Source organism: Peromyscus eremicus, chromosome 14 (genome assembly GCF_949786415.1).
Source record: "Peromyscus eremicus chromosome 14, PerEre_H2_v1, whole genome shotgun sequence".
Taxonomy (NCBI): Eukaryota; Metazoa; Chordata; class Mammalia; order Rodentia; family Cricetidae; genus Peromyscus; species Peromyscus eremicus.
The window spans coordinates 49,007,115-49,019,416 of NC_081430.1; the positions used below are offsets into that span (position 1 = coordinate 49,007,115).

General features: G+C 41.6%; 1 protein-coding gene across 5 annotated transcripts in view; it reads right to left on the minus strand.

Moving 5' to 3' along the window:
- Nucleotides 1-12,302, minus strand: part of LOC131923819 (cation channel sperm-associated auxiliary subunit beta-like) — a 170,900-nt gene that overhangs the window by 16,705 nt on the left and 141,893 nt on the right. For 4 of the 5 annotated variants that reach the window (XR_009382733.1, XM_059279005.1, XM_059279004.1 and 1 more), the window contains 4 exons: nt 10,241-10,380; nt 8,699-8,896; nt 7,326-7,436; nt 1,583-1,693 (listed from right to left, as the gene is read on the minus strand). Coding sequence is in view for 4 of the 5 variants with exons in the window: in XM_059279005.1 (XP_059134988.1) it covers nt 1,583-1,693; nt 7,326-7,436; nt 8,699-8,896; nt 10,241-10,380 (560 nt within the window). In the remaining variant the exon portion in view is untranslated. Of the gene's footprint in view, nt 1-1,582; nt 1,694-5,722; nt 5,991-7,325; nt 7,437-8,698; nt 8,897-10,240; nt 10,381-12,302 lie in introns of those variants that run through there. The other variant, XM_059279006.1, reaches the window with a different exon arrangement.

A 12,302-nucleotide genomic window follows, 5' to 3' on the forward strand; every position in this document is an offset into this window, starting at 1 on the left:
AGGTAACCCAGACTCAGGACAAACATGGTATGTACTCACTCATAAATGAATACTAGATGTAAGGCAAAGGTAAACCAGACTACAACCCACAGCTCCAGAGAAGCTAGCTAAAAGGAGGACCCTAAGAGGGACACATAGCCCAGGGAAGGAGAAATAGATGAGATCTACATGAGCAAACTGGGAGTGGGGGTGGGTAATGGAGGGCAAAGAATGGGGGATGAGAACATAAGGATATAGGAGGATCAAGCTGGAGCAGGGACAGAGTGGGAGAGCAAGGAGTGAGATGCCATGATAAATGAAGACATCATGGGAATAGGAAGAGGCAGGGTGCTGGGGAAGTTCTCAGGAATCCACAAGGATGACCCCACCTTGGACTACTGGCTGTGATCGAGGGGGTGCCTGGACTGGTCTATTCTGGTGACCAGACTAGTGAATACCCTAACTGTCATCACAGAGCCTTCATCCAGTGACTGATGGAAGCAGATGCAGAGATCCATGGCCAGGCGACAGGCGACAGGCTGAGCTCCCGGGAATTCAATCAATGAGAGAGGAGGGATTCTGTGGGCAGGGGATGTTAAGATCATGATGGGAAAACACACAGAGATGACTAGCCACAGTAGTGGAAACCCAAGAACTGTGGACTAATAGCTGTGGAGCCCCCATAGGACTAAACTAGGTCCTCTGGATACGAGAGACAGTTGTTTAGCTTGAACTGTTTGGGGGGCCCCCAGGCAGGGGAATCAGGATCCGTCCCTGGTGCACGAACAGGCTTTTTGTAGCCCAGTGCCTAGGGTGTGACACTCTGCACAGTCTTGGTGCAGGGGAAGGGCTTGGACCTGCCTCAGCTGAGTGTGCCAGGCTCTACAGACTCCTCATGGGAGACCTTAACTTGGAAAATGTGGGAATAGGGGATGGGTTTGGGGGGAAGGCTGAGGGGTGGAAAGAGGGAAGACAGGGCTGGGTGGGGTAGGGGGATCTGTGGTTGGTATGTAAAGTGAATAGAAAATTTGTTAACAATTTTAAAAAAAGGAGAAAAAAAAAAAAAGAATTCAAGGCCAGCCTGGGTTACATATCAAAACTCTATCTCAAAACCACAAAAGAACAGGGCTGGAGAGATGGCTCAGTGGGTAAAACGCTCACTGTATAATCATGAGGACCTGAGTTTGGAGTCCCAGCACCCACCTATAGTCTGTAATTCCAGTGCTGCTGTGGTGGAATGAAGCGCAGAGGGGAACACTGAGAAGCTTGAGGGACAGCTTGTCTTCCATGTGCAGTGACAAGTGACAGCAAAATGGAAGGTAAGTATTGACACTCAAGGCTGTCTTCTGAATACCACACCTGTACTACAGCATATGTGCAAACATGCACACTACATCACACATCCACACACAGATAACAAAGGAAATACTAATTTAAGTTAGTGTGTAAAATGACAACCATCATGATATCTGATTGCTAACTTTATGCCCAACCCTATATGTCGTCTAAAATCAGAGTCTTATTTGTAGTCATTTGTGCAGTTTACATAAAACATGAAGATTTTCATAAAACTCCATCATCAGGTAATTACAAATTGTTTTACCTTTTCTTTGCAGTCTGAGAAAGCAACAGCATGTGAAAACTTTTGATGTTCTGTGCAGTTGCACATTTCCCGACTGGGAACATTATAACACTGCTTGAATTGGCCTGTTACCTGTAGACAGAGGAACATAGGTTGACTTGTTTTTATACTTTAGAGTTTTTCCAAATTAAGTGTTTAGGAAATACTTATTATCCAAATAATAAAATTGCAAGAAGAAAAGAAAATTCATTAATGATAAAATAAGAGGCACTGAGAGTATAGATCTGCATACAGTGCTTGTCCAGGAGGTGAGATTATGAAAGTCGTAATGCAACAATACTTCTATAATGTAATTTAACAATTCCATGAGGTTACACATAGACATTCTGTTCAGAAACACTTCACAAAAAAACACAACTTCCTCTTGGTAACTTCATTTCATAGCGAGTTTCTCTGACTAGAGTGAAAGCCCATAAAGATACCACATGTCATGCATGTGCAGGGCTGTAACTTAGAGAATGCTGATCAGTGCCTGATAACACCAGAAGTGCTGACATGTACAGCTGTCACAGCCCCCAAATCCTGCAAAAAAAACCCTCTTCGGGGGTAGCTGTGGCGACACATGTCAACAAACTCAGCACTTTGATCAGGAGTTCTAAGTCAGCGTGGACTGTACAGCAAGTTTCTTCTAGCCTGGACTATACAGCAAGATCTTCCTCAACTATACAAAACAAAATAAACAAAGGGTCAAATCTCCCTCTTAATTACTTGGTATGAATTAGACATATTTCCTACTTAGCACAGGGAAACCATGGAGGAGGGGGACCCTAGGAATGTAAGGATATACATGCAAAAAAGTCTTATGTCCATAGATGGAATGCTACAGTAACAAAACAGGTTTTATCTTTGGAGAAAATGGAGTTGGAGAACTCAGTGTCTTAGTGGCTCACTGCTTGGAGCAGAATTTCTTGCCCTTAAATCCAAGACTCAGCAAGGAGTTGTTTACCTCTGAATATTTTGTGTATATAAAAACATGCATACAATGTGTATTATTAGTTTGCTCAACTCTTGTTTTTTTTGAAACAGTGTCTATTAATGTAACTAAAAGAGGCCTCAGATTTTTTTTTTAATTTTTATTTTGCAATACAATTCAGTTCTACATATCAGCCGCAGATTCCCTTGTTCTCCCCCTTCCCGCCCCCCTCACCTTCCCCCCAGCCCGCCCCCCATTCCCATCTCCTCCAGGGCAAAGCCTTCCCCGCAGACTGAGATCAACCTGGTAGACTCAGTCCAGGTAGGTCCAGTCCCCTCCTCCCAGGCTGAGCCAAGCGACCCTGCATAGGCCCCAGGTTTCAAACAGCCGACTCATGCAATGAGCACAGGACCCGGTGCCACTGCCTGGATGCCTCCCAAACAGATCAGGCCATTCAACTGTCTCACCCACTCAGAGGGCCTGATCCAGTTGGGGACCCCTCAGCCATTGGTTCATAGTTCATGTGTTTCCGTTCATTTGGCTATTTGTCCCTGTGCTTTATCCAACCTTGGTCTCAACAATTCTCGCTCATATAAACCCTCCTCATTCTCGCTAATTGGACTCCCAGAGATCCACCCGGGGCCTAGTCATGGATCTCTGTATCCAGATCCCTCAGTAGTTGGATGAGGTTTCTAGCACGACAATTAGGGTGTTTGGCCATCCTGTCACCAGAGTAGGTCAGTTCGGGCTGTCTCTCGACCATTGCCAGCAGTCTGTTGTGGGGGTATCTTTGTGGATTTCTGTGGGCCTCTCTAGCACTTTGCTTCTTCCTATTCTCATGTGGTCTTCATTTACCATGGTCTCCTATTCCTTGTTCTCCCTCTCTGTTGTTGATCCAGCTGGGATCTCCCGCTCCCCCAAGCTCTCTTTCCCTCGACCCTCGCCCTTCATTACCCCCACTCATGTCCAGGCTGTTCATGTAGATCTCATTCCATTTCTCTGTCATTGGGTGATCCTCGTGTCTTTCTTTGGGTCCTGTTTTCCAGGTAGCCTCCCTGGTGATGTGAGTAGCAGTCCAGTCATCCTTGTTCCACATCTAGTATCCTGTTATGAGTGAGTACATATCATGTTTGTCTTTCTGAGTCTGGGTTACCTCACTCAGGATGATTTTTTTCTAGATCCATCCATTTGTCTGCAAACCTCATGATGTCATTGTTTTTCTCTGCTGAGTAGTATTCCATTGTGTATATGTACCACATTTTGTTTATCCATTCTTCAGTTGAAGGGCATCTAGGTTGTTTCCATGTTCTGGCTATTACAAACAATGCTGATATGAACATAGCTGAACAAGTGCTCTTATGGTGTGGTTGAGCATTCCTTGGGTATATGCCCAAGAGTGGTATAGCTGGATCTTGGGGGAGATGGATTCCCAATTTTCTAAGAAAGCGCCATATTGATTTCCGAAGTGGTTGTACAAGCTTGCATTCCCACCAGCAGTGGAGGAGAGTTCCCCTAGCTCCACATCCTCTCCAGCATAAGGTGTCTTTCTTATGTTATTTACCTCTGAATATTTTGTATATATAAAAACATGCATACAATGTGTATTATTAGTTTGCTCAACTCTTGTTCTTTTTTTTTTTTTGAAACAGTGTCTAATAATGTAACTAAAAGAGGCCTCAGATTTACTGTATCACCCAGGCTAACCTCAAATTCCCTATGTTCCTGACTTTGGCTCCTGAACTGCTGAGATTACATATGTGTGTGCCATCATGATACACCTGTTCAACAATTTCTGAACACTCCTTTGTCTGATGCTCATTGGGAATACTGATACTGGGAATATAGTAGGAACAGGTCAAAACCAAACAAAACCCTGACTAGCATGTTCAAGGCTTGCCTTGACCTTCAGTATCAGGAAAATAAAGCAAACCAAAAAGAAATCAGTCTTGTTTGATTAGCTTACTTTCTTGTGGGGTCAGAAGGCACAAAAATAAAGCAAACAAATAAAATGTATAGACAAGTAATACATGATATGGAGAAAATAGGAGGAAATGGGGAACCAGGATTGGTAGAGGCAGGGTTATCTTTCTGTGTGGATTGGTCAGGGAAGGCCTCACTGTAGCAGAGCATTAAAGTGGAAACCTGTCAAAGGTGACAGTGAGGTATGACATCTGACAGAAGATAAAAGGCTTTCCTGCAGCTGCAAAGGCCTGAGGTGAAACATATCAGAGAAACAGAAAAAGAGGCCAACATGGCTAGGATAGAGTAAGCTCAGGCACTCATGTTGAAGCATGGTGCAAGGATAGAGAATATTAAGGAAACAGGGGAAGGGGAAGTCCCTCACCCCAGAACCTAATCTGTGTTTGTCTTTGGCTTAGTGTCAAGAACTTCGATACATCTGAAAAAAATCACATCTCTATATGAATTTTGTACAGAGACAATAATCCTTTTTCTGAGTGATCTTTCATACCAGAACGAAGTGTGATTCTATTTAGTCTTATCAATTTAAAACCAGGAGTCAAATATTGGGTTAATAACCTGAAAGATCAGAGAAGGAAAGGAGTAGCTGCTAGTGACTTCTTTCCTCTACTAATCCTCAGACCGATTGGGGGTGAGATCTGTCTCTACCTCCCGATTGTGCTGGGATTAAAGGCATGAGCCTCCCAAGTGCTGGGATTAAAGGCAAGAGCCTCTACTGCCTGGCCTCTATGGTTAACTAGTGGCTAGCTCCACCTTCTGATCTCCAGGCAAGCTTTATTTCTCAGAACACAAACAAAATCACACAACACCAGAATATTGAAACAAGTGGGCCATGTGTGCTTAGGGCCAGAACTAATGTGCCCTTTGAGTGGAACTATAGTAGCACACCATCCTCACCTTGAAACTTGAACAAGGAACCTCACAAACCATCTTAACATTTCATTTATAAAAGGAAATTCTCTCACTTGACTATGCTGGATTGGTCAAGGCCTTAGCTTGACACCTCACAGAGATTCATCTGCCTTTGCCTCTAACATGCTGGGATGTTGGTCCCAACACATCAGGCCAAAAAGAAATACATAAGGGAGATAAACCAACAAGTACATATGCTTTTTAAAAGCTTACTTTTAAAACTTGGCCTAATTTTAAATTTTACTGAGTCTTTGACATGGCTGTAAGTCACATCTTTTAGCAATGTAATTTTGCAGGCCACAGAATCATGCATATGACACCTCAGGTCCCTCTCTCTGAGCAAAAGTGCTTAACAATGCTTAAAGCAAGGTGTGCAACATGTCTTGATTTCACTGTCCAAACTGAGGTCTTCTTGGGTCTGATTCATCCTGGAATGCTCTTCTGTGGCATAGTCAAGATTTCAGCTTCACTTAGTGGAGGTCCCTAAGGGGAAAGTCCTCAGGCTTTGTCTGTCTGCCTCTCATTGACAAGGGTCAGGTGTGATGCCAAAGTCATGTTTTCCCTCTGAAAGCAATGGGAAGATGTTGACTTGTTTTCAGCAAGAGAAGTGCTAATTTGTGTAGTGCTTGTGCATGTGTGTTTGCATACCAGGCACCATAGGTGTTCCCCAGATAATACACCTTTTCTCTGACCCCTAATGCTTCCCTGTGTTCTATCATGCTCACTTCACCTCCTGGTAGGTGTCAGCCAACTCCAGGGAGCCAGCCTACTTTCTCCTAATAACATAGCAGGAGTTTTAATGTGCCTATGTTAGGACAAAGGGTGGCCTTTCCTTTTGGACACCATTCCTTTTACAAGGATGAAAGACATGAGACAGTCCTAACTCCCCCTTTCATTTAAAAACACAAGGCTCTTCCTCTACCTGTGTCCTTTGAAACCTACATGGGAGCTGAGAAGTCAAGGAGAGCGTCCATATGAGCTTCTTGGCTGCTGTCTTAGCCAGTGTTCTATTGCTGTGAGGAGACACCATGACCACGACAACTCTTATAAAGAAAAACATTTCATTGAGGTGGCTGGCTTACAGTTCAGAGGTTCAGTCCATCATCATCATGAAGGGGAACACGGCAGCATGCAGGCAGATGTGGTGCTGGAACTGAGAGTGTTATATCTTGCAGGGGACAGGAAGTCCACTGACTGTCACGCTGAGTGAAGCTTGAGAAAAAGACTTCAAATCCCACCCCCATAGTGACACATTTCCAACAGAAGGTGTGGCCCACATTAAAGGTGTGCCCTCTAGCCTTAAGGTCTGGATTAAAGGTGTGTATCATCCAGCCTTCTCCAACAAGACCACACTTCCTCCAACAAGGCCTCATCTCCTAATAGTGCCACTCCCTATGAGCTTATGGGGGCCAATTTCAATCAAAAAGTACCACAGCTGGAAAGTAGTGTGAGAGTAGCTGAAAGGGCCAAAGCAGGAGTAGCTGAAGAAGGGACAGCAGTAGTCCTGGAGTAATAAATATGGCTGCACTTTTTCATTAAATTCCCATAACTGTGCCCATGTACACTCGAAATAAAGGGTATCTCTTTTAAAATTGCAAGTAAACAAGTAAATATATATACATATATACATATATACATATATATATATACATATTTGTTAATATGTATGTATCAGGTGTGTATCTGTATGTATGTGTGAGGTGCATATGTCATGAAGTGGGTAGAGTTTAGAGAAAACTAGCAGGAATCATTTTTTTCCTTCTACTACTTCCTGGGGGTCAGACTGAGGTTCAGGCTTGATGTCAAGTGCCTTTACCAGCTAACCCATGTAATCAGCACAGTGATTTCTTAAATATAAAACAAACACTGCATTAGTTCATTTAGAGACAAATTATTTACCTTTGACTTGTGAAATAGACTTCTTGGTCTGGGTTTGCTAGGGTCTGCATGATAAATATTATCTGTGAGTGGAATAGAAATTCCCATATTGGATGGAGGTCTGTAGTTTACCTGCAAGTGTTTAAGCAAAGAAAGAGGGCCACGTGTTATTATTCATCAAGGCACAAATATTTTGTTTTTCTAGACAACTGTTCCATGCAAATATTTCACATTCAGCTCCACACATTACAGTAAACTTCTCCTCTTCATTATCTGTACTCCTAAGTTTCTGTAGTTTCAAAAACCTTCCCTTGTAATGATGTAATCTTGACCTGTAATGAAGTGAAAATGACTTTCACTACTCAAAACAGCTGTCATAAAGTTGATGCAGGTGTGTCTAAGCCTTTTACAGAAGAGGCTCCTTGATGCACTTAGAACACACCTTCAAATTTTATTATTATTTTTTTCTGTCACAAAACTAAAAGTAGTGTATCAGCTAATTTTTAGTTTTAAAATGGTCATAAGAATCCCCAAATTAAAAAAAAATACAACAAAAATGGCTGATCAGATGTGTCAGCTGTTAGTGTCTGCTACTCAATTGTGATGGCCTGAGTTTGGATCCTAGTACCCAGGTGAAAATCAACTGTGGCAGTATGAACTGGTAACCCCAATGCTAAAAACAGAGACAGGCCTATCCTGGGAGCTAGTTGGCCAGTTTAGGGAAAAGGGTGATCTCTAGGCTCAGTGGGAGATCTTGCCTCAGAAATAAGGAAGAGAAACAATTGAGGAAGACATTCTGATGTTAACTGCTGGCCACACCACTTGGGCAAGCATACCTGCTGAAACATAACTGTACACACACTTGCACACGTGCATATTGGCCACTCTCATACACACAAAAACAAAATTAAAAGACTCATAGATCTAACAAAACAAAAGCAAAAATTACTATATTGAAATGAGATTGTCCACAGCAGAATTGAACATTCAAGCTCAACATTTTATAACTTTATCTGAGGAAACAACAACAACAACAGAAAACCAAACAAACCTAAACCCAAAGAGAAATAGGACCAATCAGATGCATTAGTTTGAGACACGTCATTGTAAATCAAAACAGCTGCACGTATCACAAAAGCCCAAGATTATACCATCATCATATGATGATACTAATGGTGATGAGAGAAGTTAGTAAGAAACACAGTTAGTTCAGAATGTTTTCTCAGTTTACAAATGGATCCTCACTATCGTGTTCTCAAAATGACCCACAGTTTGAAAATGATGGCAGTGCTAGAGCACCTCAGAGCAGAAATGCTAACACAGACTGCCCATGGGAGCACACAGGAGAAGTACATCACTTGTTCTCTTAAAGGTGCTACAACTAGATTTCTTACCGGCAGAGTTTTGATCATATTGAAACCCTGACTGTCCTTGTGAACTCCACTAATCCAGTCTTCAGGTGGTATTTGTCTGCCAGGAATGTGCTGTAGAGTCTTGAGGTAACTGCAACTGCTCTTAATGATGGGCAACATTGTAGTTACGGAGCACGATGTTGAGGCTTCCCACATAATCAGTGACAGTGAAGTGGAACCCTGGAAACATCAAGGAATGAAGGTTAGAATCCTGGGAACACCTCAATACATTGTTTTTAATGATCCAGAGAATGATCATGATAGTTGTGTTTTTGGTTTTGATTGAATGAGTTTATTAAGCATAGAGCTAGTCAGCCAAAGGAAGAGAATAAATATCAACAAGTAGTAGATGCAAAACAACATTAAAGGAGCTATTTAAAACCCTTGACACAGACTGACTGAGGTAGTCTCATGCTTTGTGGTTAGTTTTTTCTACATTTATTTGTGTGTGTGTGTGTGTGTATGTGTGTGTGTGTGTGTGTGTGTTGTACAGACTAGAGGACAACTTGCACAAGTTGATTATTTTCTCCTGCCTCCACCTTCTAAGTGCTGGGACTATAAGTATGCAATAATACCTGGTATACGTAACCCCAGGATTCATGCATGCCAGACAAGCACTGCACCAACTGAGCCACATTCCCAAACCCAAGTGTTTTTGTGTTGATGATTGTTAATATTGCTTCTTTGTTTTCTAATATCTAGGGTGGGTATCACCACCTCTGTTAACCTAATTAACAAAATTTTTCTTAGGTATGCTCATAGGCCAACGTGATCTAAACAAGATCATTGAGACACCTTTCCCAGGTGATTATAGATTATGTCAAGCTGGTAGTTAAACCCTAGCAGCACTTAGGGAGGGAAATAAACTGACATATGAGTAGCATGACCAAACTAAATCAGATATAGGAATATAACAAAACATATTAAAGCCTCGTACTATGCTATTAATAACCATATAAAATAAAATGGCCAAAAATAATGTGGAGTGTGGTTTGAGGTTCAAAACATTTAAGGTAAAATATGGAAACAGGAAGGGTCAGGGGATAGGAAAAAGAAATAAAAAGAAGAAAAAAAAAGAAAGATAAAATGAACTGGAGGGACAGAAAAGAGCAAGAGCTTTTTTTTTCTTCAGAGCTGAGGACCGAATCCAGGGCCTTGCGCTTGATGGCAAGTGCTCTACCACTGAGCTAAATCCCCAACCCCTTATTTTTTATTCTTTTAAGATTCTCTTACTACATAGCCCTGACTCGTCTGGAACTAACTATATAGACCAGGCTGGCTTTGATCTCTCAGATATCTCTGCCTGCTCCTGCCCCCAGAGTGCTGAAATTAAAGATGTACAACACTCCTGATCAGAACTCATATGTCTAACCATTATCAAAACCTCCACCCTGCCTTATAAAATATCATACATGTTAAGTGTACTTTACACTCTTGATGGAAGGATTAAGTTTGTCTTTTATAGCTACTAAGTCTATATTTTCTATTTTTATTAGATTGTTTTGTAATGTAAAAAACTCTTACTTTATGGAAAAATTTGCTAGCTATATGTGTATTCAAATGGTAAATATCAGTGACATCAAAATAGCCTTCCGTCGTAACTTCCAGTAAGGCTGGGTTTCCAACAACCACAATGACTGGTGGGACTTGAAGCAGTTTCATACCTAAGGAAAACAGTGCCAATAGATAACATTACATAATGAAAATTGTAGAAACAACTCAATAATGATTGGCAATTTAATAGTTCTTAGAAAACTTTACCTTCACAGATATTTCCCTCAGAACATGGACTTCCCTTCCACTCTTCACTTCTCATCCAGGTTCTCAAATGGATAGCAAGGTCACTTGGGTACTACTGGTTATGTTTGGTACTAGGCAGGTATTTGTAGGTACAATTACATACAACTATGGAGCTGAGGAAGCTGATGCCCTTTAAATGACTATTGATATCCCTGCAAAGTTTTTGTGTGTGCTGGGAACTGAACTCAGTTCTATAAAGAGCCATGTGAGCCGTCTCTCTAGTGCTCCTTCAGAGACTTGTAGGTGATATTTACTGGTTTGGGAAAATCTCCTCCAGAGAAACCTAGGAATCAGAAAACATCCCAGTCTCTCTGACTCACTCTTTTTAGGCAACCTAGGGTAAACTTTGCTCACTGTAATACTACATTTTCTGCCCTATGGAATTCCTACCTGCCACCCCCTCTTTTGAACAACGCATGACCTTGAACTTGAACTGAGCATACTCAAGGATGTTTCCATCTAACAACACACCTATGAAAGTATGGATACGTTTTCTCAGTAAAGGAAAAGTACAGCTTTTTGCCTTTTTTCCCCTGGGAGAAATTGCTTTGGAAATTATTCTCAGTGTATTCTTTCTTGTTGGAAGAAGAAAGCCTTTCCTTCACTCTGTTTTTTCCTGGTGTTGTTTACTGGATTTGTACCCACTCAGAGGCAAAGCCAAGGCAGTTAGTGACAGCCAGGGGATAGAAGACAAAGAAACTCTGGGCCCCTTACCTCTTAATAGATAAGTGGCACCTATAGAAATTAAGATATTATGAATTTTGGATGTCATACATTAGTGTCTTCACATTTGTCTTTATGTGGATAAGACCTCTGCTATGTGAGCTCTAACAGTTGTGCTTGCCACTTTGTAGGGCCTTAAAAGCTTGGCTAAAAGCATTGAGTCTTCACATGAACTTGCAGACATCTGAAGAGTGACTCAAATGGGATAAAAAGTTTGACATCTCTGACTTGTCGGATAACAGGCACCTAGAAACTGCTTTTGTTATAAAGCATCAACTTTCACTAGGGTCCACCAGGAAACCAAAAAGACAAAAGCCTGGCACTCCCATCTTCATTTCAGATCTGTCCTTTACTTTGGGCCAGACTGTTGCAGGCTATTTAATCACACTATGTAAAGATGTGTCACTGTTTTACCTTGCCTGCCTAAGGCACCTGATGGTTTTAATAAAGAGCTGAATCATATAATAAAGTGCTGGCCAATAGGTAGACAGATGAGTATAGGCACAACTTCCACACAGAGAAAGGAAATCTGGGAAAGAGTCTGAGGTGCATGGAATTGGCCATCTAGACACCGAGGAATTTGGTTGTAGATAGAGGAGAGGTAATAAGCTACATGATACAATGTAGATTAATATAAATCAGTTAATAAGTTATAAGAGCTAGTTGGGAACTAGCCTAATTAAGGCCAAGCTTTCATAATTAATAAAAAGTTTCCAAGTCATTATATGGAACCCGGCAGTCCAAAGAAAGTCCAACATCACCAGACTCCTGTTTAACTTTATATTGAACATTTAATTATTCAAAGAGTGTACATAAACAAATTAGCAATACTATAAGAAAAGATGATGTTCCATTTTCAATACACCGATGTCTTATGGCTTCAGAGAAACATCAGATGCTGGGTCTCCCATCCCAAAGGCTGACATCCGCTTGTGTGCCTTTTGGTGAACTTCTTTCAAGGTTTATCTCTAGTGGGAAAATACAGGGTTGGGGTAAAGGAACTTGCCCTTTACAATACAGATGACCTGAGTTCCATTCTAGGGAACCATAGCATAGATGGAGA